The sequence below is a fragment of the Emys orbicularis genome, chromosome 2 (genome assembly GCF_028017835.1).
Source record: "Emys orbicularis isolate rEmyOrb1 chromosome 2, rEmyOrb1.hap1, whole genome shotgun sequence".
Classification (NCBI taxonomy): Eukaryota; Metazoa; Chordata; order Testudines; family Emydidae; genus Emys; species Emys orbicularis.
This window is the reverse complement of record NC_088684.1, coordinates 21,777,687-21,805,285: the sequence shown is the minus strand read 5'-3', so window position 1 is coordinate 21,805,285 and position 27,599 is coordinate 21,777,687. Positions and strand designations below refer to the sequence as shown.

At 41.7% G+C, this 27,599-nt stretch overlaps 1 protein-coding gene across 3 annotated transcripts in view; it reads right to left on the bottom strand.

Annotated features, from left to right (window-relative positions):
- TATDN1 (TatD DNase domain containing 1) overlaps positions 1 to 27,599 on the bottom strand; it is a 30,629-nt gene that overhangs the window by 1,975 nt on the left and 1,055 nt on the right. The window contains exons 2-11 of one of the 3 annotated variants that reach the window (XM_065400121.1): positions 27,534 to 27,599; positions 24,018 to 24,067; positions 18,702 to 18,765; positions 16,467 to 16,610; positions 16,333 to 16,375; positions 8,214 to 8,299; positions 8,067 to 8,107; positions 6,820 to 6,896; positions 5,072 to 5,142; positions 2,818 to 2,944 (exon numbers count right to left, since the gene is read on the bottom strand). In XM_065400121.1, the coding sequence (XP_065256193.1) occupies positions 2,818 to 2,944; positions 5,072 to 5,142; positions 6,820 to 6,896; positions 8,067 to 8,107; positions 8,214 to 8,299; positions 16,333 to 16,375; positions 16,467 to 16,610; positions 18,702 to 18,765; positions 24,018 to 24,067; positions 27,534 to 27,599 (769 nt within the window). Of the gene's footprint in view, positions 1 to 2,817; positions 2,945 to 5,071; positions 5,143 to 6,819; positions 6,897 to 8,066; positions 8,108 to 8,213; positions 8,300 to 16,332; positions 16,376 to 16,466; positions 16,611 to 18,701; positions 18,766 to 24,017; positions 24,068 to 27,533 lie in introns of those variants that run through there. The other 2 variants (XM_065400122.1, XM_065400123.1) reach the window with 2 other exon arrangements.

Here is a 27,599-nt window from a genome sequence, read left to right as displayed (position 1 = left end):
AGCTCAGACCTTTTTCAAGTAAAACTGTGGAGGAGGGTACTGCCCTTAACCTCAGTAGCCAAGTAGTTAGCGTACTCGGCCAGAATGTGGGAGAGAGAGGTTCAGATGTTCACTCTGCCTGATTGAGAGCAGGAACTTGAACACAGGTCTTCTACCTCTCAGGTGAGTACCCGAACTGTTAGGCTAACAGGGTATTCTGGGATGAGCGTCTCTCAATCTCTCCTGCTGAAGCTGTTTTACTTTGTGTCACATACTTAATCATCAGCCTAGAGAGAGCACTATAGCCTAGGGGTTAGCATACTATCTTGGGAAACTCAGGTCTCTGCTCCAGTGACAAAGTATTCCACCTCCTTTTCAGGCTGTGTTTTTCTAGGGTCCATTCCAGTAGACATGCTCTTAAGTGACCCCTGAGAATGCCTACCAAATTAGGACCTGCAGGCAAGATAAATGAGAGAAAGTCTAGTTTGTGAATCCCACTGGGGCTTAGGCATGAAATAGGTGCTGAGCATCAGAACATGGTCAGCTTTGCATGTGCCCATCAGCAGGAATTTAGGCAGCAGCAGAGCAAGAGTTGAATGTAAGCATATAAAGTGGCAGTTAAATACCAAAATCTCTGTGGATCTAGCTTAAGGTGGCCTCCGGTGTCACTTATCACACTTCATTTTAGCTGAGACTAAAGTCATTTTTTAAAGTAACCAACTAAAGATTTTGTTTTGTCCAATTTATATTTGACAGTTGATCTTCAGGGTTGAAGTTGGCTGCATGCTATTTGTGATCATTTTAAAGGGTGACTGACTTTAGGTATACAATTTTTAGGTCAAAATGTGACTAATGTTACAGGTTGCTGACTGTCACTGAAATCAGAAAATCCTTCCCCCGCCCCCAGTAAAATAATTACTACATAAAATTGTATCCATAGTTAGTTGCACTTCATATCTCATGTACTGCTGGGGGGGGGGGGGGGGGAAGCTCCCCTGCATGTTCTCCCCTACTCTCTGTAACAAGGTATTGACTGCTACCAGCTAAATTGAAACAGGAGCAGCTGAAAAGCATGTGTGTAGAGAAGAGGAGGAGTAGACTCAACATAATTTGAGGTTCATCCAGATAACCTTTCTAAAACAGCATTAGTGAGCAGATCAACTTTACAAGTTGGGGACATATATAAGTTGTCAAAATATTGTTAAATCAAACTATGTCCCTATAAGGTCTGATAATGTATTGAAAAGTATGGAAAGTACACGTTATTCAAAGGCTCCTACAAATTGTTATGCACAAAGAGCTTCTGAACACTTTTATAATAGATGGTGCCATATCAAAGAAAGATCGATCAACTATCTTGTGGATTATTTGCCAAATTTATTTGGACTCTTTAGTAGCTGTATCCAAAGACTTTTTTTTAGACACTAGCTTTTAAAAACTAACTTATATAACTTTTTTTTCCCCTCAAAATGACTGAACATTTCTATGATAAGTAAAACTAGTTTCAGATTTTGATTACTACAAATGTATTTACATTCTTGCTGACAGACACTCTTGCAAACTGTTACTGGGCCAAAAGTGAATTAAAGTCACAACTAGGCTTGGGAGAATTTGATTTTTAGGTAAATGTCAATTTCACCATATACAAACTGATAAATTTTTCCCCATTGATAATTGAAATTTACAGATAGAGAAAAATGCTGCTTGAGAACTTAGAGTTTGATTAAAGGATATTTAGACATGTGATATTGACCATTTCCGTTTTTACAATTATACAGCTTTAAGTTTTTGACTCTCAACATCCACTGTCATTAAATAATTGCCTTACCTCCCCCATAATTTCCCACAACTGTGAAATGTAAATTGATAAAAACGGGGGGGGAAATCACTGACATTATAAAATAATGAAAATCAAACTCTTTTAAGCCTACTTATAATCAGAGCACTTCACTTAATGTTTTGTGGTGGTGGGTAGAAACAGGAGAAAGCAGATCTAACCCCCAAACCAGGCTGAAACAATAGGGGATCAGCATTTGATGAGATTTGAGTATTTCAGCCACCAATCTCATTTAGTGATTATAGTTAATAAAATTTAAATCAAAAGCAGTACTTTTACCCTCTTCTGTTTGTTTTTTCTAGACATTTAGATTCTAGAGCAATGGGGTCCATAGGCACCTGAAGAGTTTCCCTCTCCAAACTCCCTTTTGGGGCATTCCTGTTTATCTCCAAACCTCAAACTGGTGTTTTTACTGGCTGTAGAGCAGAACAAAACTGATGTGATCTTAATCAGTTTCATTTTGCTACTGATCCTCAGGTTACAGCTACACCAACACTAGCCTCCTCATCTGCTGGAAGTGCTCTTAAACCAGTGGTGATTTGTCTCTATGTCTCGCTACCTCCCTCCCACTTTAAAAGATCACACAGGTGGCTCTTCTAGTGTTGCATGTACATCTGGGGGAGCAACACAGTGACATTAATTAGAATCTGGGTATTTGGACTCTATTTTGGTAGTGCTAAGGGGAGAATTAACCTCTTGTTACAAAAAGGAACTACAAAATAGAGGGACGGAATACATGGGATATCAAATGAAAAGACATCACTAAGGTCTTGATTTTAAGATTTGCTGAGCTTCCAAAATTCCTGCTGAAATCAATGGAGATGCAAGAACCTCTGAAAAGTTAGCCACAAAACATATATGTATTTTGTTAAACATATCTTAGAGTACAACACCTTGCTCCAGATTCAAAAATTCTGTCATTGGTTTAAGCCTACTAAATTTTGTATGTACTTGTGTATGTTTTCAAACCTTTGTTTAAAATATAAAAATTACATACTTACATTATATGGCAAGGTTCATTTCTGTCCTTCAAGCAATGCTCTACTTCCCATTTCTTTTTTGTGGGAAATGTTGTTTTTATACACTTTGACCCAGCATGAGTATTTTTCACACCACACCAGGGAGCATCTAGCATGATTCAAACAAGAGTTAAATGTATACAATCGTTTAGTCATTTCATATAATTGTTTGCTCTTCTGTCAATTTATGTCCTCCCCACCTTCCACAGACCAAAGCCCATTTTAGAAATCACTCCTCTTAAGCACAATTTCTCTCCCAAATGATAAAGGAATGATTATGAGATTAGTTAATTTAACATCCATAATGATGAATAAATAACTTCAAATTACTATTCCATTATATTAAATTCTGTAAGATTTTTACATATTATAAAATTAGCCACTTTATTCAACAATAATGCAGTACAATAAAAGAAGCAAGGAGAGAAATGCTACCATGACAAGGGCTGCTAGCCAGTGAACCACTGTGTAACCCACAGAAAGTTTATATACACCAATGATACTCAGACTGAGGCTCGCGAGTCACAAGTGGCTTTTTAATGCATCTCCTGCGGCTCTTTTCAGCACATGATATTAAAACACTGATTTAATTATTAACCAATCTAAGTTATTAACCAATCAGGATGATTTTACTATAGTAACCAATTGTAGTTGATAAAACAATAATACTTGGTCAGTCATTTTGCTGTGAGAATAATATATATATGAACTAATATTTCCCAGTCATACTGTTTAAATATGAATATATAGTACTATAGTTAGTAAAATAATGAATTCACACTACTATGGCTCTTTTGGGTAATGTTGCTTGCCAGTTTGGGTCCTGAACCATTGAAGTCTGATATCGGGGTAGCCATGTTAGTCTGTATTCACAAAAACAACAAGGAGTCCGGTGGCACCTTAAAGAATCTGAAGAAGTGAGGTTTTTTACCCACAAAAGCTTATGCCCAAATAAATCTGTTAGTCTTTAAGGTGCCACTGGACTCCTTGTTTTTACTGAAGTTTGAGTATCACTGATATACACCCTGATGTGCCTCTGTTTAAGACACAAATGAAATGCAGGGATTTAACCAGAGTTTTTAAAAATAGCCTTTTTCAGATATGCCAAATTACATAACTGTTGACTAAATCTCCTAATCTATTTTTAACTGTCCTACTACTGATGTCTGAAATAAATGTGAGTAGAACCGATATCCACTAATGGATCAGTTCAGTCATAACTAATTATTCCAGGAGGTATTTTCAGGCCCTCTTTCATATTGTTTTGCTTAATGAATTGGAATTTCCTGGTATGCACCCAAGTGCCATTACTGCTGATAATGGGATGGCCTTTATCATGTTCTTTCCCATAGTGTTTGGCATATCTACACTCTGCTTAGTGTCTCCCCTTTTATTCATTTATGCCCTCAGTCTCGGTCAAGGTGATCTATGTTCTTTTCCAGCAGAAGAAGGCTGAATATAATTACTGCTGGAGCCTGTGAACTCTGCTTATTGAGTCTGGCAGAGGGTTTTTTAGGGTATGTCTACACTGCAGTGTAAGCCCAGGGTTAACAGAACTCAATTTAGCAGCCAGTGGGTTTATTATAACCTAGGGCTTGAGCATCTACACTCATTTGTAATCCCATGTTAGGAATTGTTGAACCCTGGATCCCAACCTGGGGCTCCAGCATCTACACTGCATTATGTGGGGCTGAATCCAACCACCCATATCCCAGACTTCTTAACACCCTCCCAAAATGTGGCCGCTCTCCCCCTTTGATTATGGTGCAGTGTGGAAAAACTTGACTGTCCCTCAAATGTGACTGTCTAGAGGACAAAAAGTTGGCCTGTGGGATTGTGGAATACTTTTGGCAGTCTCCCAGACCACAAGTCCAGTGGGGCTATGTCTATGCTGGAGAGCAACAGGGCTTGAACTGTGGGTCCTGGCTTGACTCAGGCCCTCAACCCCTTTGGGGTCCTGGGTCTGAGACGTGGGTTAGAGAGAGCTGTGTGTTAGAAGGAACGCGGGGCTGGGCTTGAGCCTGAATTCCAACCCTGGGCTTACACTGCAGTGTAGACATACCCATAGAGAACAAGGTAATCCTTTCCCTATTCCTGACCCCTGTTACTGTGATGGTGAGTTTGTGTCTGTAGACTGCCCTTTATATTCATTGCCATACTAGCATAACTCCACTTCTAATAAAGTTTTCAAAACATTAAAAAAAATGCAGTATGGTCCATCAGAATAGCAACTTACCAGTTTCTATCATTAATCTTTCACTAGGAATTGACTTCAGTGTTTCTAAGTTGGCTTCTGTTTTCAGTGAGCTAGAAATCATAAAAATAGGGAGTGAATTTGGACTTAAGTTGATGTTTTGTTAAAGGACTGTGGCTTTGTGTTCAAACCATATTTAAGTCATGTGTGACTAGAATCATCTTCTCAGAGCCTTATGAAGCTCATAACTTTTAGAAATTAATTACAGTGTTGTCTGGCTGCTATTTAATTACCTTGCTTACAAAATGGTTTCTTAGCAAAAGTGGTTTCTTAAAGAATTAATTTCTAAATAATGCTTAAGTATTTGCTTCAACTTATATTTAAAAAAAGTTCCCAGCTGTGATTCCAAGCCACGGCTAAAAATGACAACCCTGGGAGGTGGCCCAGGAAAGAGATCTTGGAGTCATCATGGATAGTTCTCTGAAGATGTCCACGCAGTGTGCAGCGGCAGTCAAAAAAGCAAACAGGATATTAGGAGCATTAAAAGGATGGAGAATATCTTATTGCCCTTATATAAATCCATGGTACGCCCACATCTTGAATGCTTCGTACAGATGTGGTCTCCTCATCTCAAAAAAGATATACTGGCATTAGAAAAAGTTCAGAAAAGGACAACTAAAATGATTAGGGGTTTGGAACAGGTCCCATATGAGGAGAGATTAAAGAGGCTAGGACTTTTCCACTTGGAAAAGAAACGGGGGGGATATGATAGAGGTATATAAAATCATGAGCAGTGTGGAGAAAGTGAATAAGGAAAAGTTATTTACTTGTTCCCATAATATAAGAACCAGGGGCCACCAAATGAAATTAGTGGGCAGCAGGTTTAAAACAAATAAAAGGAAGTTCTTCACACAGCGCACAGTCAACCTGTGGAACTCCTTGCCTGAGGAGGTTGTGAAGGCTAGGACTATAACAGGGTTTAAAAGAGAACTAGATAAATTCATGGAGGTTAAGTCCATTAATGGCTATTAGCCAGGATGGGTAAGGAATGGTGTCCCTAGCCTCTGTTTGTCAGAGGGTGGAGATGGATGGCAGGAGAGAGATCACTTGATCATTACCTGTTAGGTTCACTCCCTCTGGGGCACCTGGCATTGGCCACTGTCGGCAGACAGGATACTGGGCTGGATGGACCTTTGGTCTGACCCAGTATGGCCATTCTTATGTTAGTCCTAGTTCGTTCCACAAATTAGCTTCTACAGCCACACTGACCTGGTAAAACCTGTGGAAGCTTCTGCTGGGTTTCTGTGTTCACCTGGATAACTTAAAGGCTCCTGCCAAAGGGTGTAGCAGTCTGAGCTCATGTAAATCAAACAGTTACATCTCAGTATAATTAATAGTGTGATTTCAGCCCAGTCCATTGGTAGATCAGGCTGGTCACATTAATTCTTGGTTACTTTTGGACTAGACAATGTAGTTTACTTTTTTTACAGTCTGTCCAAAAATACAGCTGCCTCTACACTCCATCACCTCATTTATTTACAAACAAGAATTGGCATGGAGAGTCTCAGAAAGGGCCCAAGACTAGATTATCTCAGTGAGTAAAGGGGAATGTATTTGACCTGTGAATTAAGAACTTTTTGCAGTTAATAGATTAATAAGTGCAAATCTAAATCTGTCTACAAATGATCACTTAGTCTAATGAGCTTTGAAGACTTAACCTCATTTAAAAAAGTAATTACATTTCAAGTTATGAAACCATTTTAAAATAGAATTTGTTGAAAAGAACTTACCAACCATTTATTCCTATATAGAGATCCAAATCTATTATAGCAGCTGCTTCTTCCTTTGTGCCATCAAATGAATGTACCTAAAAAAGATGTTTATTACATAAAAAAGTATATAACCTGTAACCCAAAATTAATATTTGTGTAAATATTTATAGTTCTTAATTGTAAAGTAAAAACCAGAGGTAATATGTAAGATATATTTATATAGAATTCAGTGAATTATAGAGTCAGTAAGGCTCATCTGATAGCACTTTTGCTTTTGGGCAAGAGGGTAACAGGCTGAATTCTGCATCTGAATATTGAAAAAAGAATGCAGCCCCTTGACAAGTAGTGTTGGCTTTAAAAGTGTTTCAGAAGGATGGCCTGCCCTTCTCTCTTTGCCAGGGATGATGATTATATCTTAAAGTAACCTGCAAGAGTTTTTTTTTTAAATTGTCCTTTGGTTTGCAGTTATATTTTTAACATTAAAATATAAAACCTTAATTTCTGCAGATATATACTGGTTGAAAGTTACATCTGGACATAGTTTTGACAAAGTGTTTTGATATAAAAAAGTGAATGTTTGTGGTTATAGTTCATGCTGGAGCATGCAACAGACAAGAAATTAAAAATGCAGTGGTACAAAGTTAGTTGCACCAGAAAAACTGCAGTTTGTCAATCACAGAAAAGGCATCCTAGACATTAGTGGCAGTAGGACCAACGATGGAGAGGACTTCATCACTAAAACAGACTCGTTTGGAGTGATGTAAGCATGACCCTTATGTTAAAAGTATGACCTATTTTTTTTACTCTTGGTGATACAGTATCCTAACAATCAATATCTAAACTGAACCTTGCCCATGTCCATGTACAAAACCCACCATTTGATATTGGGTTTCAATTTCTAGACAGGATTAGTACTCCTTACAACTAACTGCAACTGTAGAGGCTTCAGAATTGGGAAGGGGCCAGTTTAAGCAAAAAGTGCTTAAAGCTGCACTTCTGGCAAGCCAATAAAAACTGCTGATGTCAGCTGCAAAGTCTCTCTCTCCTTGACCAATCATCATACCTTGCAAGAAACTGTTGGAAAAGCAACAATGGGAAGGATAAAAGTAGTGAAAGGGATTGTAAAGCTACTATGGATTTGGAGTGGTTTAAATGGTTTAACCGGAAATCTACTGAGATTATATTACAAACAAAAGGATAGTACCCAAAACAATGAAATGAGTGCTAGATTGAATATAATTTATTATAAGGTGGTTCATACTTACCACTCCTCCCACACATCTCTCTCTATTCCTTCTCATTATCTCTGCCAATTAAAAGAAAGAACAATATAAGCAAAACTAACTGTTTGCTAAAGGGCAAAAGCAAACTATTAAAAACTTTTGTCACATTCAGTCTTGAGCAAAACCCACCTAAAAATTCAGTGTGTGCATTTCTACAGTGGAGAAACATTGGCAATTTTGTTTGCTCTGACAGGTCAAATTGCTTTTCAAAGTATCTGTAAGAAAAAAAATATGTTTTTAGATAGAAATTCAGTGCAAGATTGAATAAAAACGGTGTAAAGGATGCCATGAGGCAAAATGGTCTTTTTTTTTTAAAAAAAGAACAGCAAAAACCCATGTGCATTTTTGTCCACAAGATTTAAGACACTAAAGCAGTGAGATTCAGACTGAGGTTCAGGAGCCACAAGAGGCTCTTTAATGGGTCTCCTGTGGCTCTTTGCAGCACGTGATATTAAAACACTGTGATTTAATTATTAACCAATCAGGATGCTTTTACAATGTTATTAGCCAATCGTAGAATACTTGGTCAGTCATTTTGGTGTGATAATTTATATATATAATACATAAATAGTATAGATCAGAGGTTCTCAAACTGTGGTCTGTGGACCACCAGTGGTCCGCGAGTTCCATTCAGGCGGTCTGTGGATAGTTCCCTCTAAGGTGCACGCCTGGGCGGTCGCACATGAGAGAATGAAGGGCCACCCACCTAAATTAGTGGAGCCATTCAGCCATGGCTCCACTAATTATGAGTCTGGACCCTGGAGAAGACGCACGTGTAAGGTGAAGTGGTGGCCTTGGGGCGGGCAAGAGAGGGTGGGTGAGAAGAGGGGGTGGGGGGAATTTGGGGCATGCAGGGCTGCGGCGGCCAGAGAAAGAGGTGACTTTCCCCAGCTCCAGGACTGCAGCTGCCGGGGAGAGATGGCAGCTCTGTGGCTGCTGTGGCAGGGGAGAGAACCCCCTTCTTCCCAGCCCCAGCTCAGGGGTTGCCACGGCAGGGGAGAGAGGGCACAACCATCGCATTCGAAAGTGAAGACTACGGATATTAAAATATGAGTCGTGCACTTTATTTATAGAACAAAAAAATGTTTATTATTAAGGCTTTTTTTATATAATGTTTTAATCCAAAGCGCTTGTCAATAGTAGTTAGCTAATGGTACAAACAACATTTGGAAAGGCCATTAAGTGGTCTGCTGAGACCCTCAGCAATTTTCAAGTGGTCTGTGAAAAAAAAAGTTTGAGAACCACTGGTATGTATAGTAAATGGAACAATGAATTTGCACTACGGTGGTTCTTTTAGATAATGTTGATGGCTAATTTGGCTCCTGAACTACTGAAGTCTGAGTATTACCACACTAATGGTTCCACTGAATGGGAGTTTTTGCCTGTGAAATGACTAAAGGATAGATCTTTAAAGGGAAGTCTTCCCCTGGGCACATTACTATATTAAGTGATACATTTTGGTAGTCAGTTAATAAGAGATCAGGAATGGCAACATTGGGGGAATGCAAAGGGGTTTATGCTGGGCAGACACTGAATCAGAAGTGTGACCTTCCCTTTCTCCCCCCCCCATTTAAAAAAAAAAAAAAAAAAAAGAGAGAGAACTGAATTATCTCCAGGAAGCTTTAAAAATTGAGGAACTTTAGGTTTAAATTTTGCACAATTGCAGCACTTCTCCCAAAAAAGTTAGGAAACAGGAGGGGGTTAATGTCATCTGGATATCAACAGCACAAAGAACAATCAAATTGTGTATCTGTGGGTTGGAGAAAACGGGGGAGCATTCCCCTGGCCTTTATATCCTCAAACAGCTATAATTAGGTAGCAGGCTGCCAGTTATTTTACTTGTATGGTAGGCTACCAAGAAAGACTTTAAATTTTGGTATGTCATTTCTCAATGGAAGATTGAGGTACCAACATTAGGATCACTACTATTATTTCTGCCCCATTTCTCCTTCTATCTATCTTAACCCTCTTCAGATCTTCTGTTATCTATCTCCTCTCCTCCTTCCTTTTTTCTGCATTTGGTTTGCCTAGTCTCTCATCTTTCTCCCTCTCCCTGCCTTTTCTACCCCCTGCTAGTCTCTTCTTTGATGGATGAAGGGTCAGTAGTAATGTAGGAGTTCTATAAAGACATATGGAAGGGTGGGCGGAGGGAAACCAACTAGGTTGCCAGTTTTCCCAACACACTTACCAAAGCAAACCAATTAGTATTTCCACGACCATGTCAATTTCCATTTGTAGCTAGTTCTGTCTCTAGCTTGCTACATTGATCATTTCTGGTTGGTTGGCTGCCAAGCTGTCACCAGACTGGCAAATTACAACTGATCAGGAAATGTGAGGGGGCACTTATGCATGTCATATGGCCAAGAATGAATAGCAGACTCACTGTGAGTAAACACTTTGGAGGATAACATTAATTGGACGAGGCAAGAGGACATTGCTGCCTGCCCAACAAAATGATACTTACTGCATTTGTCAAGTTTCTTTATATTTTGTTGCTTAAACTAATAAGCACAGAGTATTCCTATCCTCGCACCTAAAAAACCCTTTAAAGGGAAAATCCAGTCCACATGCAGGTATGTATGATGCACAGCACCAGAGTAGACTGGACATATATTAATAAATACTTAATATGATAACCATACATACAGAACAAGGGGAAAGAAAAACATGACAAATGCAAAAAAAAAGAGTGAGTGGAGCACCAGAGAACTAGCATCAATCAAGGGACAGTCACACAAAGCCTACTCTTCCCAAGGGAGAGGGGAGGAAAAAACCAATAGCTATATATATATATATATATATATATATATATATATATATATATATAAATAAAAAGCCAGCTGTCAAGCCACCTCAATTATTTAACCACAAAAGCTATAATAGCTAGCAACCAAATATTATTTAACCAAAGAATCCAAATTAATATAAACACAGTATCCAGACAACACACTAAAGGAATTCCATCAACTTGAAAGTTATTCATGTTACATTAATACATATCCCTGAATCTCCTGGCCAATTTTTATGATTTCTACACCGCTGTAGTAAGAGGAGGCCCTGAGATATAAACCTTAGTATCAGAGGCCCGGTATGAGGCCTAAGGCCTGAACTAAAGTAATGGTCAGGGCTTTGCTAACATAAAGCAAAGTTAAGCTGTGAGCCAGAGGCAGGCCCTGCTCACAGAAGCTGGCAGGGAAAGGGCTGATGCTGCAAAAAGAGACATACCTAAAAGGTACTGAACACCAGATATCAGAACACATACTATACTGGAACATTCCACAGATAACATGGAACAGGCCGACCCATCCCAATGACAGGGGCAAAAGGGTAAAATGATGGATAGAGTTGTTTTGATCGAACCAACATGTACAAGGTGAGAGGCGGCACCTTACTACGTAGAGGGGTTGTACCTTGCTGCGTAGAGGGGTTGCACCTCAATACGTCAGGAGTGATGTGTAACTTGTTTGTACCTGTGTATAAAAATGTATCCCTGGGGTGGTGTCTTTGTCCGGCCACGGGGGCAGTGGAAAGTCCCGCCACTGAGCCGGGTCCTTGCCAAGAGGCACTTTCTCGTAGTATGCCCTGAATTAGGCTCAGAAACCTACAGGGAACTGTAATTGTGTCCAAGGTCGCAATAAACCTACTCGATGTGATTTTGCATCTTACTAGACTCTGTGGTTATTGGGGGTTCTCGTCGGGTTTGCTGTGTCAGCTATCTGCGCAGAGCTGGGGCAGCACACAGAGGGAACATACGCACGCAGCCGAGTGATATCAACAGGAGAAAGCAGAAGCACCACACCGATAGCATCTGACAACAACCGCAACAGGTGAGAAAGAGGAAGAAGGAAAACTTGATAGAAACTGCTCTTGGGGCAGCTTTACCAAAGGACTTTCATCATGAATGGCTGTGCAAAACAGGTGGCAGATATCCTCTAATCTTCATAGAAAATTGTCCCCAAGGAAACAAAGTTACACTACAACAGAAAATAATGTTTAAGCATGAAATGGAACTTAGAAGTCATACTCAGGTATAACTGGGAAATGGTGTCACTTTTCTTCTCTTACAGGATAACATCTGGCTGACTGCTAGCAATCTTAATAACTAGTATAACAGTTTGACTCCCTCTAAGATGACAACTGGAAAATTGGCTACACTCACTCCACCATTTTGTTTTTTTCTTTCAGTGTCCTTATGATGTTTTAAAAATTATTAATTTTAAAACTTTCCCTTATCTTGGTTTGAAACTCCAAATGCCTAACACTATGGCATACAATTTTAAAACTCTCTTAACAGTAATTTTCCCAGACATATGTAGGTCAGCTGCCAGCAAAATGCAAAAATATATAAGAAAATAATAAAATTAAATTTACAAATCTAAAAGTGGCATGTGTCTTTCCCCATTTTACATTTCTTTGTTGCCTGCTCTCATTCCCCTCCCCCCCACGCACTCCCCATCTATCTTTTCTCTGTGGTGATTTCCAGCAAGGATGCTAAGTGGAGCCAACAGGAACTGAACTGACAAAACCAATTTATTTCACACAATCCATTGAACAATCCCATGGTAGAGACTTTCTGCCTCTGCAACTCACAGATGATCTCCCTGTTCTATTTTCCCTCTTCTACCCTCCCACTCCAATTTAAGTATGGTTGATTAGAGGTTTTCCTCTAGCCTACTAAAACTATAAGTCAAGCACTTGCATCACTGACCATGCTGATTCAGATAGCTGTCTGTTAGCTTGTATAGTGGAAAGGAACAATTAGACTAAAGATTTATTTCAGTAGCTCAGGCTCTGTTTAGGAAACAGAAGAATCTTCAAAGTGACATCATCTACTCCTGCTCACTATTCCAATGTTTCATTTCACAGCAATGGTTGAACAAGTCTTCACCAGGCTGTGCTTCATTGAATTCAGCACATTTTGGTTGCTACTGGAAACTAATAATAAGAACAAGAAAAAATATGCTGGCCACTTGGCTGATCCTCTTACTACAAGAGGCTAGAGCAGTAGCATGGGAATGTTGTAGCTTTTAGCCTATTTACAAGCCACTATACCTTCTGTAGCGAAAGCTACACCTTCCTACTGCAGGTGCAAAGTGTAAAAAGTCCTAAGTAACCTCTCCACTTCTGTGAATGAAATTAGTTCTCTCCCTGCTCGGACAGCAATGTGCAAGCATCATCCACAAGTCCAAAGGTCATTTTGTTGAAATGTATCATCTGCTGTCAAAAATGTATTTCTCAACTGCTTCCCTAGACAGCCCTACTCATTTCTGCAGGGTTTCCTCCCCAACAACACAACCCAATTCTGAGTGCAGTGCCAGCATGCCTCCATCAGAACAACTCAGTCCCTTTCCTGCTCCTTACTGCATGCTTTGTACTTTGACAAACCGGCCCGCTCCTCACCAGCTTTCCTAGATTGCCCTGCTCCTAAGGCCTCCCTTGCCAATATCTTGCCCCCTTATCCACTGCAGGCTTTATCCTCTCTGACAGTTCCACTCCCTTCTACAGGCCTTCCTTCCCCACAGCTCAGCTTCTATGCCACTGCCTATTGTATGGTGTCAAGTATCAGGGGGTAGCTGTGTTAGTCTGTATCCACAAAAACAACAAGGAGTCCGGTGGCACCTTAAAGACTAACAGATTTATTTGGGCATAATCTTTTGTGGGTAAAAACCTCACTTCTTCAGATTCATGGAGTAAAACCATGCATGCATCTGAAGAAATGAGGTTTTTTACCCACGAAAGCTTAACAGATTTATTTGGGCATAGTCTTTAACGGGCCACTGGACTCCTTGTTGTTTTTGCCTATTGTAGGCTTCCCTCCGGACTGGAGCTCCTGACAGTTCTTGAATAGCAAAGTCAGTGAATGCCTCTCCTATCCAGAAACTCACAAATTCTCACTGATTTTACAGCAAGGGAAGTATTGATTCAATGTCAGGTATAAGAGTAGTTTTACAATATTAAGAGTGGAATACAATCATAGGACTGGAAGGGACATCAAGAGGTCATCTAGTCCAGTCCCCTGCACTCATGGAAGGACTAAGTATTATCTAGACCAGTGGCGGGAAAACTTTTTGGCCTGAGGGCCGCATCGGGTTTCCGAAATTGTATGGAGGGCTGGTTAGGGGAGGCTGTGCCTCCCCAAACAGCCAGGCGTGGCCCGGCCGCCACCCCCTATCGACACCCCCCTGCTTCTCGCCCTCTGATGGCCCCCCCAGGACCTCTGCCCCATCCACTCCCTCCCCCCTGTTCCCTGGCCGCCCCTGGAACTCCTGCCCCTGACTTCCCCCCGCTGCCCCATCCAACCCCTCCTCTCATTCCTGACTGCCCTCCCGGGATCTCTGCCCCATCCAACCACCCCTTCTCCCTGTCCCCTGACTGCCCCCGAACCCCTGCCCCTGACTGCCTCCCGCTGCCCCATCCAACCCACCCCCTCCTTCCTAACTGCCCCCCCGGGACCCCTACCCCCATTCAACCCCCCCTGTTCCCCACCCTCTGACCACCCCGACCCCTATCCACACCCCCTGACCACCACCCCCGAACTCCGCTGCCGTCTATCCACCCCACCACCTACTCCCTTACCGCACTGCCTGGAGCACCGGTGGCTGGCAGTGCTACAGGCACGCTGCCTGGCTGGAGTCAGCCACACCACCGCGCATTACAGAGTACCGGGTCAGGCCGCGGCTCTGCAGCTGCGCTGCCCGGCAAGAGTTAGCCACCCCGCCACCCAGAGCATTGTGCCAGTGGCGCAGTGAGCTGAGGGGGGGGGGGGGGGGACAGTGGGGGAGGGGCCAGGGGCTAGCCTCCCAGGCCAGGGGCTCAGGAGCCGGGCAGGAGGGTCCCACGGGCCGGATGTGGCCCACAGGCTGTAGTTTGCCCACCTCTGGTCTAGACCATCCCTGAAAGGTATTTGTCTAACCTGCTCTTAAAAATCTCCAATGACAGAGTCCCACAAACTCTCTAGGAAATTTACTCCAGTGCTTAACTATCCTGACAGGAAGTTTTTCCTAATGTCCAACCTAAACCGCCCTTGCTGCAATTTAAGCCCATTGCTTCTTGTCCTATCCTCAGAGGTTAAAGAGAACAATTTACCTCCCTCCTCCTTGTAACAACCTTTTATGTATTTGAAAACTTATGTCTTCTCTTCTCCAGACTAAACAAAACCAATTTTTTCAATCTTCCATCATAGGTCATGATTTCTAGACCTTTAATAATTTTTGTTGCTCTTCTCTGGACTTTCTCCAACTTATCCACATCTTTCCTGAAATGTGGCACCCTGAACTGGACACAACACTCCATAAAGGAACTTTGCATTGCAACGCTGAGCATCACAGTGCCTTTTAGGTGCCTAGAAAAATCACAGGAACAACATTGCAATCCGCAAAAGCCAGCACATTAGGTGGGAGCCAATCCCCTTGCTCCAATCACTCTTTCATTATTTATCCACAGTGGAACAGCTTCAACAGGAGAGACTGAGGGAGCTCCACATCAGAATATCCCATAGTTAGACCACCCTCCTGAGAGGTGGGAGAGACCCCTGTTCAAATCCTTTCTACAACTCTGGCAGAGAGGGAGAAATTGAATCTGCAGCTCCCACATCCCAGGTGAGTGCTCTAAACACAGGGATAAAAGTTGTAAGGTGGGCACCACAACCTCCTCCAGCCAGATTCTGAATGGAACCCAATCTGTTCGGTGTGCTCAGAGGTTGCCTACCACATCAGGCCCTGCATGCAACTTAGGTGGCCAAATGCCTATCGTCCCCCAGTTCACAGATTGCTCTGGGGCTTTGGTGAGAAACAGGTGTCTGGAAGCCTAGAGGGAGGCATCAGTGCACATGTCCCAGGGTCTACAATTTAAGCAACTATGGAACTTTTACAGCAAAAAGTTAGGTGCTGAGTGAGTTTAGGCATCTAGAGGGTTAGACGGCAGCCAAGAAGGAGTTTCATGGATTGCAGTGAGGTTGTACACTGGGATTTAGGTGTTTAACTCTGGAATTTAACCACCTAAATTTTATTGTGAATTGCACCCTAAGTACCTGATTTTTCTTGAATGTAGGTCTCTTTCCTATAAAATCATTATTGCTGGTCAAAAAATAATAGCTTATCAGACTTCAAGTTAGAATAAGTGTATTTTACAGACAGGATAAGGTCTACATACCAACAAAATGCCAGTTGCTATAATACAAAATGAAAAATGTTGTAAATCGCTGTAAAGATTTATACATCAGTCTCTATAGTTATGAAATCTTTCTTACTTGAGTTGGGTGTCTTTAGGGCAAAATTCTAATCTATCAAAATCTACAAAAGAAAAAAAAGGAACAATCAATTCCTTGCTTTTTTAGGAATACAGCAAAAGAGAATAATCTTGAGCTATCCCAACAATACTTACCCAGGCCACATTCCCCAATTGCTCTGATCTTCCCCTTATTTTTTTCAACTAGATTTTGCAATTCAGCTAAATATTGGTCAGGGTCATTCTGCTCAAATTCTCCACAGCGGGTGGGATGACAGCCAACCGTACTGTAAAACATGTCTAGTGTATAACAGTATTAGAATTTTATTTCCAGGAATACAATACATTTATATTAAATTAACAGCAACTCATACTGAATTTATTTTTTCCTTGGGGCAAACCCTGGGCAGAAACTGGGCTGGTTCAAGCAAACCAGGTGACCTTCAGCTCTGAGGCTCATGATTTAACATGTGACTTTCTTACTCCCACCTGCTCCAATCTCCTATGCAATCCTTGTTGGGGTGGGAGAGATTCAGTCCAGCTAGGTAAGGGGGTAACTTGTCGAGAAGTTTTGACACTTTGACACCATAGGTTACATTAACAGAATTTGTGGGTATGTTTGTGAAGGAAGTTAATGCCACAACTCAACAAAACACTTAAGCACATGAATAATCCCAGCCTTATTCAACAGAGCATTTAAGCATATACTGAATTTTAAGCACAGGCTTAACTGCTTTGCTGAATAGGGATGGGATCATTCACATGCTTAAATGATCTGCTAAATAGGGATCTAGGTGAACAGTGGATGGAGGTTGCTTTCAAACAGAAAGAGAAAGGGGAACCTGCAAACACTGCAATAAAGAGAAAAATATCCCCATTCCACATGGTAGTCATGTTACTACAATCAGCATAAACTCCACACTGTGTGGCACTGCAAGCCTGAGCAGTAAATACTATACTAGCATTTCAGCTGGCTCCAGAAGGGCAGGGGCCAGAGAAGTATTATTATTACATCCTTATCACACCAGAGTTGTGAGTCTCTTCCATCCCCTTCTGTCATTAGCTGCTGCTTCCATCTGCTCTATGGTGTTCAGACCAACTGTTCTGCCCTCCCTACTAAGGCTTCTTCTTAAGATTTTTCTTGGGCACCCTTGTTTCCTCTCACCAGTTGGTTTCCACTTGACAGGTTCATGTGAAAGTCTGGGTGTTGGCATCGAGAGTATATGCCCCAAATACATCAAGCACTTCCTTCTGATTCTGGTAGAGACAAGTTGCTGGTTCGTAATTTCTTGGCTCTCTTCACTGGTGATGAAATCTTTCCATCCAAGGCCTAGGATCTTTCAAAGGCACTTATTTTCAAAAGCACCTGGTTTTCTGTTTAATTGTTTGGTAGATCTCCAGCTCTATTAGCACTGAGATTACGTTTGAGTTGACAATTCTCAGTTTTGTTTTGGCACTCTATATCTTTGATTTCCATACGTTGTTGAGTTTAGTGAATGCTGTGGATGCCTTTCCTATCCTTGTTGTCATTTCTTTCCTGAAGTCTCCATTGGCTAGTCTGGTGCTACCCAGGTAAATGAACTTCTATTCTACTTTTTTGATGGTTTTACCTTCCAATAGGATGCCACAGCAAAACATTCGTGTTTCAAGGATGTTTGTGTTGGCGTAACTGATTTTGAGCCCTGCTTGGCTTCCTGTTTTTGCCAAGGTGTCTGTCTTCATTTGTAGCTTTTGGGGGTGTCGTTCAATAGCCCGATATCACCAGAAGTCTAGGTCTTCTAGGCATTAGGTAACTACCCATGCTATGCCAGTGTTTGTGTTGGTAATAGGCTGCTTCATTATCAGATACACAATGCAGCCCTGTTTCATACCACTGTCCATGCTGAACCACGCTGTTGTCTGGTAGTACACTCCTACAGTACACTTTGCATTGCTGTATACAGCATTGATGATGTTGATAACTTTAGCTGGAATTCCATAAGACTGAAGAATATTCTACAATGTATGCCTCTGCAGTCTGGCAAATGCCTTTTGAAAATCCCTGAAATAGATAATAAGGGGAGCTGGCTATTCTGTTCATTCTTCTATGATAGAGAAGTACTCCTCCTCCAAAAACACCCTTCATTTGTTTTATCTAGAAATACAGAAACAGAAGATAGGAAGGACTGATATCCACCAATACCTCAAGCCCTCTGTAATAACAAGAAATAAATCATGTAGAATATATCCATCTGACCCGGATATATTTTTTCTTTTCTTTATTCTGAATAATGTGGATTTTGCCAATAAGCTCCAGGAATAAGTAATTTTAAATGTTAATTACCATGGGGAAGAGAGAAATCTACAGCTCCAGAGATTAAATATATATCATGTATTTTAAAGTAAGGATACCGTTTGTCTGTGCCAGCTGCAATGCATCTTTACTATCTTGTAGATTTCCACCTGTAATCATAAACTAAAATGAAGAAAAATATTGTTAGTAAATGTGTGTTCAACTTTGAATTAACAGCAAAGAACCAGGAAATGCTTCAAAAGGCACTCAGATACCAGTGACAGAAATCACAGAAGAACCTAGACAGAGAAAAGCCAAGCAGCTATTTGTATTATGAATATACACCTCTACCCTGATATAACGCGACTCAATATAAGGTGGGTTCGCATACAAGGCTGTAAAGCTCTGACACGCTGCTCTGAGCACCGTGTTAAAGGTGCCGGGCCAGGCCAGGGCCAAGGGGTTTGATAAGGGGCAGAGGGTGTCGGGGGCAGTCAGGGGCTCTCCCCCCCCCAGGGTCTGGGGGGCAGGAGCTGTGGGAGGGCACTTTTGGGGGCCCCGCAGTCCCAGAGTGGCCCGAGGGATTAGCGGGGGGCCGGGAGTAGCCCGCTCTACTTCCCTCACCCCGGCCCTAGCCGTGTCACTCGGGGGAGGGATCCCCCCCGCACTCACCAGCAGCGGCGGAAGCGGAGCAGCCCGCCCCCAGCCCACTCCACTCCGCCAGCTCCCAGTGGCAGCGTTCCGCTTCCCACCGCAGGCGAGTTTGGGGGGCGTCCTTTCCCCAACCTCCTCGCACTCACCTGCGGCGGGAAGCGGAGCGCCGCGGTTGGGAGGTGGCAGAGTGGAGCGGGCTGGGGCCACGTCGCTCTGCTTCCCGCCGCAGGTGAGTGCGGAGGGCGTCCTTTTCCCCAACCTCCCCGTACTCACCGGTGGCGGGAAGCGGAGCAGCCCAGTCCCAGCCAGCTCCATTCCGCCAGCTCCCAGCCGTGGTGCTCCACTTCCCACCGGGCAGGTGAGTGCAGGACCTTTCCCCAGCTGCCCCCCAGCGACACGGCTGGGGCCAGGGCAAGGAAAGCGTAGAGGGCTGGGGCCGCATCGCTCCGCTTCCTGCCGCCGGTGAGTGCGGAGGGGCATCCTTTCCCCAACCTCCCCGCACTCACCGGCTGTGGGAAGCGGAGCGCCACGGCTGGGAGGTGGCGGAGTGGACCGGGCTGGGGCCGGGCTGCTCCGCTTCCCGCCGCTGCTGGTGAGTGCCTGTCAGGGGGCGGGGCAGGGGCGGGTGGATAGGGGTTGGAGCAGTCAGGGCTCAGGGGGGTTTGGTGGGGTCCTGGGGGTGATTAGGGACGGGGGTCTCTGGAGGGGGCGGTCAGGGAACAAGGAACGGGGGGCCAAAGCAAGTTTGATATAATGCGGTCGGACCTATAACGCGGTGAGATTTTTTGTCTCCCGAGGACCGCGTTATATCGGGGTAGAGGTGTATTAGTATTCTGATAAACCATGCATTCATTAAGACTCTCAGGAGACATATTAGTGAACGTACTATAGGCCAAATCGTGGCTTTTGTTCAGTAGTACATAAATTAGTCTCCCACTTTAATGCCGGTCACAGTCCATTCAATTACTGCAATACCACTATTAATAACAATATTGACCTTTTTGATTTTCATCTTCAAGGCACTTTATTTGGTACTGCGAGGATTAATTCATTTGTAAAGTATAATCCCCATTTTACAATTGGGGAAATCAAAGTAGAAGTATTATGTGATTTTTAAAAAGCCATCCAGGGAATCAGTATTAGAGCCCCAGGATTATAAATTCAGGAGTTTCTGTCCCTCAGTGTCATGCTCTAACCATAGCATCAGAGTTTGTTACATTAACACTGTAGTTTTAAGTGTCTTCTTAACCTTTCATATGTGGGATGTACATCCAGTGTTTTATTGTCTCTGCAATAAAGCCATGTCTCATTCCCCCAAGGGAGAACAAGGGCAATTGTTCTGCTCTATTAGTTTTTCTTCAAACCAGGTAATGCTTTTGCTATAGAACATTTTCTATTGTATGTTTTTGGAAACACAGGATTGGATTTTAAATTACTTGTGCAAAATAAACAGTTGATAGCTGTGACAGCATGTGCAAATAGGTTAATATATGTGCAAATGCCAAGATTTGGCCATTTGACTACATAATTACTTCATTGGGATATGCAATCACATCAATTGCACATACAAGTTAAGGTATGCAATTATTAGTCCTGAGGGAACTGTGCACCAAAAAATTTAAAAAATCTGCACACATTTTAAAATTCTGCAAAATTCTGCATATTTTGTCAAAATAACACAATATAATCACAAAATTTTCAATTATTTTCTGCATATTTTGTCAAAATAACACAATATAATCACAAAATTTTCAATTATTTTGGTAATTTATTTCAAAATACCAGTCAGCAAGTATGTCTGTAACAATACAGACTACAAAAAAGATTCAGGAAATGTTTTTTGACAAATAGATTATATACTAGGCATATTAGTACATCTATATGGCTCCACAACGAGCACGGAGGACAGTCTCGCACACCCGCACGCCCAGCCCTGTCCCCCAACCCAAGTGTGGGGCAAGCAGGCTCAGGATCCAAGTATGGAAGGACTTAGTGGGGGGGGGGATCCAGGTCAGTGTTCTGCGTGGGGCAATCTGGGTGCAAGTGGCTTGGTGGCGGGTCTGGGTGCAGGGGGGATCTGGATGCAGAGGGGCTTGTTGGGGGATTCTGGGTGCAGGGATGGAGGTCCAGATACAGAGGGGTTGGGCTGGGTGTGGGAGGTTCTGGGTGGGTGGGTGGGTGTTGGTCAGACTGGGGGGTAGTGCCTCATACAGTGACTACTTCCCCTGCAGCCAGGGAGCAATGTCGGCAGGAAGCGGGGGGGGGAGGGGGAGGGGGAGCTTCCTGCAGCCAGGGTAGGTTCCCGGGGGTGGGTCTGACCCAACACTGGCCTCAGGAGTGGCCACTGGAGGGGAAGAGGAAGTCCCACCCCCCAGCTCAGCCAAGACTAGCAGCTGGAGCCTGGTGCACAGTAGAAGCCACCGGCTGGGGCATCCCCAGCCCTGTCCCTCCCCAGCTATGAGTGCACCACAATAGCGAGCGAGACAGAGAGAACCCAGCCCTGCCCCCCAAGGTGGCGATTTACATCTCCCCCATCTTCTCCTGACACCCAAACCAGATGTGCCTCTCCAACCCTGATCACTGCCCAGGAGGGATGCGTGAATCAGTTTTTCTGTGGGGGGAGAGTAAAATCGGTGGGGACGTTAATTCTGCACTTGCGCAGAATTCCCCCAGGAGTATATAATAACACATGTATTGTATGTGCCTAACTTTTTTCAGAATCAGGGCCAACAATGCTCATGATAGCTAAACAATTAAAAAAATTCTCATATACTCTGGATGTAACTGGGGTTTATTATCTACTTGATATATGTCCATAATTCCCATGAATGTTACTGGTCACTGTGCTCCGTTGAGGAGAAATAGTCCCTTACTGTGAAAGATACAAGCTTCTCTAGGACTAATCAGGAGAGCAACAAAACAGCAACATAATGATTGTGACACTGCATGTCAATTTAAGATGTACCTACAGATCTCATTCCTATAAATGAGGAAATAGTTTTTGGGAAATACCTAAAAGTAACATACTTATCTGTCCTTTGGGACTTTATGTGGGGTCATTACTACCACAGTTTAAAAAACTAATCAATAGTCAATCTTAAATGGGCATCAGAGGAGTGAATTAAACCCAAACCAGCTCATTGCAGCCAAGGTTTAGGGATAAATGTTCACAGCATACATCTTAAGCACACAATAAGGCACAACTACTCACACAAATAGAAATATTTTCAAAAGAACAATTTAAGTGTCTAAGCCTTAGACTCTAAGGCAACTGGAAACAGAGACAGAAGAGACCTCTGAATCTATGCAAGCTGGAAACAACTGAGCACATGGCTGAGAGTAAGAAATTCCTCAATTCTAATCTGGGCTCTGCTATGTGCTCTTGGGCAAATTACTTAATCTGCACTTATCAGTTTCTCTGTGCGCAAAATAGGAATATTCCTAATTGTTTACATCACAGGAGTGTTGTGAGGAGTGGATAATGTTTGTACAGCACTTACATAAGTGCTAAATATTACTGATTCTACATTAGTTACTTTGAGAACTTTTCCCTTGCTCTCCAAATTTTAACTCCTTTCAGATTAAAATACTTGTTCCTGTGAAAGAGATAGGGGTTTTTCTTTTTAAAACAAACTAAGCTGTATGCTTTATTAACAGAGTAAAATATCTTTATAATATCAGGAAACTGCTGATTCATATGTTTGTTTGTAATAACAATTTATTTAATTTTACAAAGGTCCAATAAAAAGGAGTGGGACTGGATATTTGTTTCTTGAATATTCACTGGTCACTGGAGTTGGGAAGGAGCCTTTGGACAATTTATGAAAACAATTATTTTAGTCAAAGAGTTCCAAGTTTGCACATAATGATATAAATTTAAATACATGTAAGTATTCTACTAACAGTACATCTACTGTTAATACATTTACTAACAGAGAGTCAGCTAATGGCCTGAACCTGCAGACATCTATGGACATGCTTAACTTTACACAGGTGAAAAGCATATGAAGATGATTGAACTAAAGCCGGCTTCTAATTTTCCTTGGGGGTACTCAACCCCGACCTTATCCCCACCCTCAAGGCCCCAACACTTCCCACCCCCGCTCCACCCCGACCCCTCCTCTTTCCTGCCTCTTTCTGACCCCTCCCCTGAACATGCCCCGTCCCCGCTCCTCCCCCTCCTCCCTCAGCACCTCCTGCATGCTGCTGAACAGTTATTCCGAGGCATGCAGGAGGCACTGGGAGGGGGAGGAATTGATCAGCGGCCCCAGACCTGACTCACAGACCCCAGTTTGAGAACCGTTGAACTAAAGTGTTTACAGAATCAACGCCACATGAATATTTGGTGTAGGCTGATAGAGGTAATCACAAAGTGAGAGAGTTACATAGACAACAGAAGTCAATACTGGCCTCCTGCAATACAACACACCCAGAAAACTTCCCCCTCCCTCCCTGCTTGCATAGCCTTACATTGTAAAACAGGCCATGACAAGTTCTATACACAAGTTTTTTGAAAAAAGGATGCCCTTACACGTATTTTTGTGACCAGCTAATCATTGTGCACAGGAAGATGTAATACCGGGTACAAAGAATTTTGATTTTGCAGAAAACTCTGCAATGCTAAAGAAAGTTTCTGGCATTTTTACTGTTGCTAATTTCAGTAGAAAATTGTTTTTGTTACAGCTTCAGTATTCCTAAAAACCCTGGCTGTTAAAATCCATTTTTAAAAATTAACAACATCATAACAAAACCACATATACATAATCTATAAGAGAAGTTACCTTTTTAACACCAGTTTTGACTGCTCTCTCTAGTACATCCAAAAAGTCATCTGCAAAAGTAAAAATCTAGTAAATTAAGGACCAGTTCTTAAAACATAATTTAACTTGCACATTCCTTTGCAATAAAGCCATTTATGTATCGTTAATATTATGCTTAACATGGTATGAATAATCTTTGGACACACACAATTAGTTAATCTTTAGGAAGGCAAATAGGAGGAGGATGCAAATGACTAAGAACGTGATCTAAAACCTATTTAAGTTAACGGGATGTTTTCCATACACTTCAATGGGCTTTGGATCAGGACCTAGTTACATAAATGCCGTCTTGAGCTCAATGTATGAAAAATGTGTTTGCTGAAAGTAGTAGTTTATAGTGGGTCACTGTGCCTCAGCACACCAACAGTCTGACAGCTCACTGCCCGAATGGACCCCCATCTGCTGAGTTGTCTCTATGGGTAGAGAATGTGTTGCTTCACATGTCTGTGGGTGACTGTAGGCCAACTAACCCCACCAATTTTCTGTTCCTCCCTCAAGAGCTGAGCTGCCTTCATGTTTACTCAATACTTGTTCTCCAATATTGAAACCAAATCCAAATGAAAGGCTGCAGTTAAACAAATGCTGTTTATTTAAGGAATTGAGAAGAATTAAAATGAATTACAAGTTCTTTGGTAAGTGGGGAAATTGTCTAATTTCCCTTTAGCTTCTCTAAATAACTCTGCTTTAGAGTTGGTTGGAAAAAGGGTCAGCATATTTCATGAAAATTTTCAAAAGAAGCTAAATGTTATTTTTCAATAAAAAATACTTTTGTTTCAGTGGGGGGGAAAAAAACACTCACTTTTTCTTTAAACTTTCTCCCACTGTTTTCCACTAGAAAATGGAGAGGAGAGAATAAAAAAAGTGAAAGAAAGTAGAATTTTCACCACCAAACAAAACTGAAAAAATAGAGAATTTTTTCATTTACAATTTTTTAATGAAAATGGAAATGTTCTCCAAAAAATGTCCATGTAGTCAAAAAGCCATTTATAAAAAAAAATTATCTGGCTCTACTCTGTATCTTTTACTACAATGTTATTTTATAACTTTGTGTATTTCTTACAGCCATACTTCTTAGCTACTTTATCCTTCCACCTTATAAAACAGCAATAGACTGAGGGAAACTATCTTCAGGAATCTAAACAAACTAATACTTATTTGTATTTTGAATATGCTCCTATCATTTGCCCATGTACTATAAGAACAATTATCAGCTTTACAAAATAGACCAATGAAAGATTTAAAATACTGCCATAAATGCAACTCCTGCTGATATGACAAAGTTGATTCTTGTGAATCTGTAGCATAAAGAAATGCACTCTAAAAACCTGTGTATATTTCATATGCATTACTGTTTAACTTCGATGTATTATACTTAATATGGTATGAATAGTCTTTGGACATAAATAATTGGACAGCTAGAACAAAGTGAAGCCAGCTATCTTGTCTTCAGCAGAACAGATGGACTGGATTAGGGTTGAAGTTCCCACAAACTAAAACAAAACAAAAAGTAGATAGTAGGAAAGCATTGGAGTTAAAATATGCAGGATAATAATATGCTACGCTCTAAGTGTCTTCCTTTTAGAAGCACTAAGGAAGTGATCAGCTGAAAGATTTATTTTGTGTGAATATAAGAAAAAACATCAAAATTGTACCATATAATACAATTTACTTTATCTGGTTTCTTTAATTATGCCTGGGGAAAATTTGTGCCACTGCTCATGCGCAGAATTTATGTCCCCCACAGATTTCTTTGCTTCCCCGCAGAAAAACTACTTTTTGACAGGGAAACAAAAGGAAGCTGCAAAAGCAGTCACACACCGCTCTCTAGCTGTGCAGGTACATCATTTCAGGCACCTGGAGTAGCCGGTGGAGAGGTAAATCACTGCAGGGCTGGGGACACCCCTGGCAGTGGCTCCTACCCTGAGCCGGGATCAACTGCTAGTCCCGGCTGGGCTGGAGGCAGGAGAGGATGGGGCTTCCTCTTCCCCTGCAAGATGGACCAATAAAAAGGAGGTGAACAAAAATATATGGGAAGAAAAACCCAGAGGAAAGAAAAATAGAAGAAAATTTGCTCAATGTTAGGACTGAAATTATAATAATAATAATAATAATTATCTGGAATTCATGTCAGTACATTGTATAAAACCTCACACCTAAGATTTTTGAATCTCCCTTTTTTTTGAAAGAAGAGAGTGGAAAAGAAAAGGAACGTGTAGGAGAGAATTCTCTGACAAATATGAAATTAATGCCCTAAAGTACAATGTATCACAAAATAATTCACATGGAAACTAAAGAGAAAAAGAAGCTTGAAGATTTACAGAATGAAATCTTGACTGTCATTACTAATAAATATTTACTGAGAGACAGTAGGTACAGCTCTGTACATACACAATAGAAGTCATGGACCTTGTCACATAAAACTTACAATCTAAACCAGACAGACACTACAGTCTAAACATATAGGACAGGACCCTCAGCTGGTGCAAATCAGAGTAGCTCCACTGATTACAATGGAGTTACACCAAAGTATACCAGCTGATGATCTGGCCCACAAAATACAAAGGCTGGAGGCGTAAACTCAGATCTGTCTGCATAACCTTGTAAAACCACTGCGGAAAGACTTTACCAAAATGTTCAGCTACTTAGATTAGTATCTGTATGGAAGTTACACTGCAAAATATATATATATATATATATATATATATACATACACTACTTAGAAGGTACAAACATTTATTTTTAAAGCGCCAACATCACCTTGGGCACTATAGAAATAAATAACAACTAGATGAAAGCCTATTGCTGTTGTATGGGTGTAAGTTAGTAAGTGTAAAAAAGTGGAAAATGTCTGAGAACTTGAAAACTGGACATTAACAGACCACAAATTCCAGTGATGATTGAACCTGGTGATATACTAAACAAAAAGAACTCTCAACCATGCTTGTAGTTGTTTCCATCATTTCACACTACCTTAAAACAGACATTCTAAGCTTAGAATCATAGGGTTAGAAGGGACTGCAAGGGTCTAGTAGTCTAACCCCATGCCAATAACCCTGTTACTTCCCTCTGAAGCACCTGGCATTGGCCATTGTCGGAAGACAGGATTCTGGGCAAGACGAACCATTGGTCTGATCCAGTGTGGCTGTTCTTATGCCAAGATGCAGAATTTATTGTGTCTAAACCATCCAAGACAGATGGCAATCCAGCCTCCTTTTGAAAACCTCCAGTGAAGGAGCTTCCACAACCTCCCGAGACAGGCTGTTCCATTGTCTTACTGTTCTTACAGTTAGGAAGTTTTTCCTGAGATTTAATCTAAGCTTCAGAATGACAATCCTGGAATCTCATAATATAGATAATGTTGCTTAGATACTACACCCAACTGCTGAGAAAAAAAGATGAATATTTCATATTTACTGTTCAGGTAAGAAATATGATAAAAGAAACTCCTTGAATCTGTCAAAAGTTACAAACATTTACCTTGATGTTTCCGTGTACCTCTGTAAATGCCTCTGAACATAGGATCTGTCAAGTTAATACCGATAT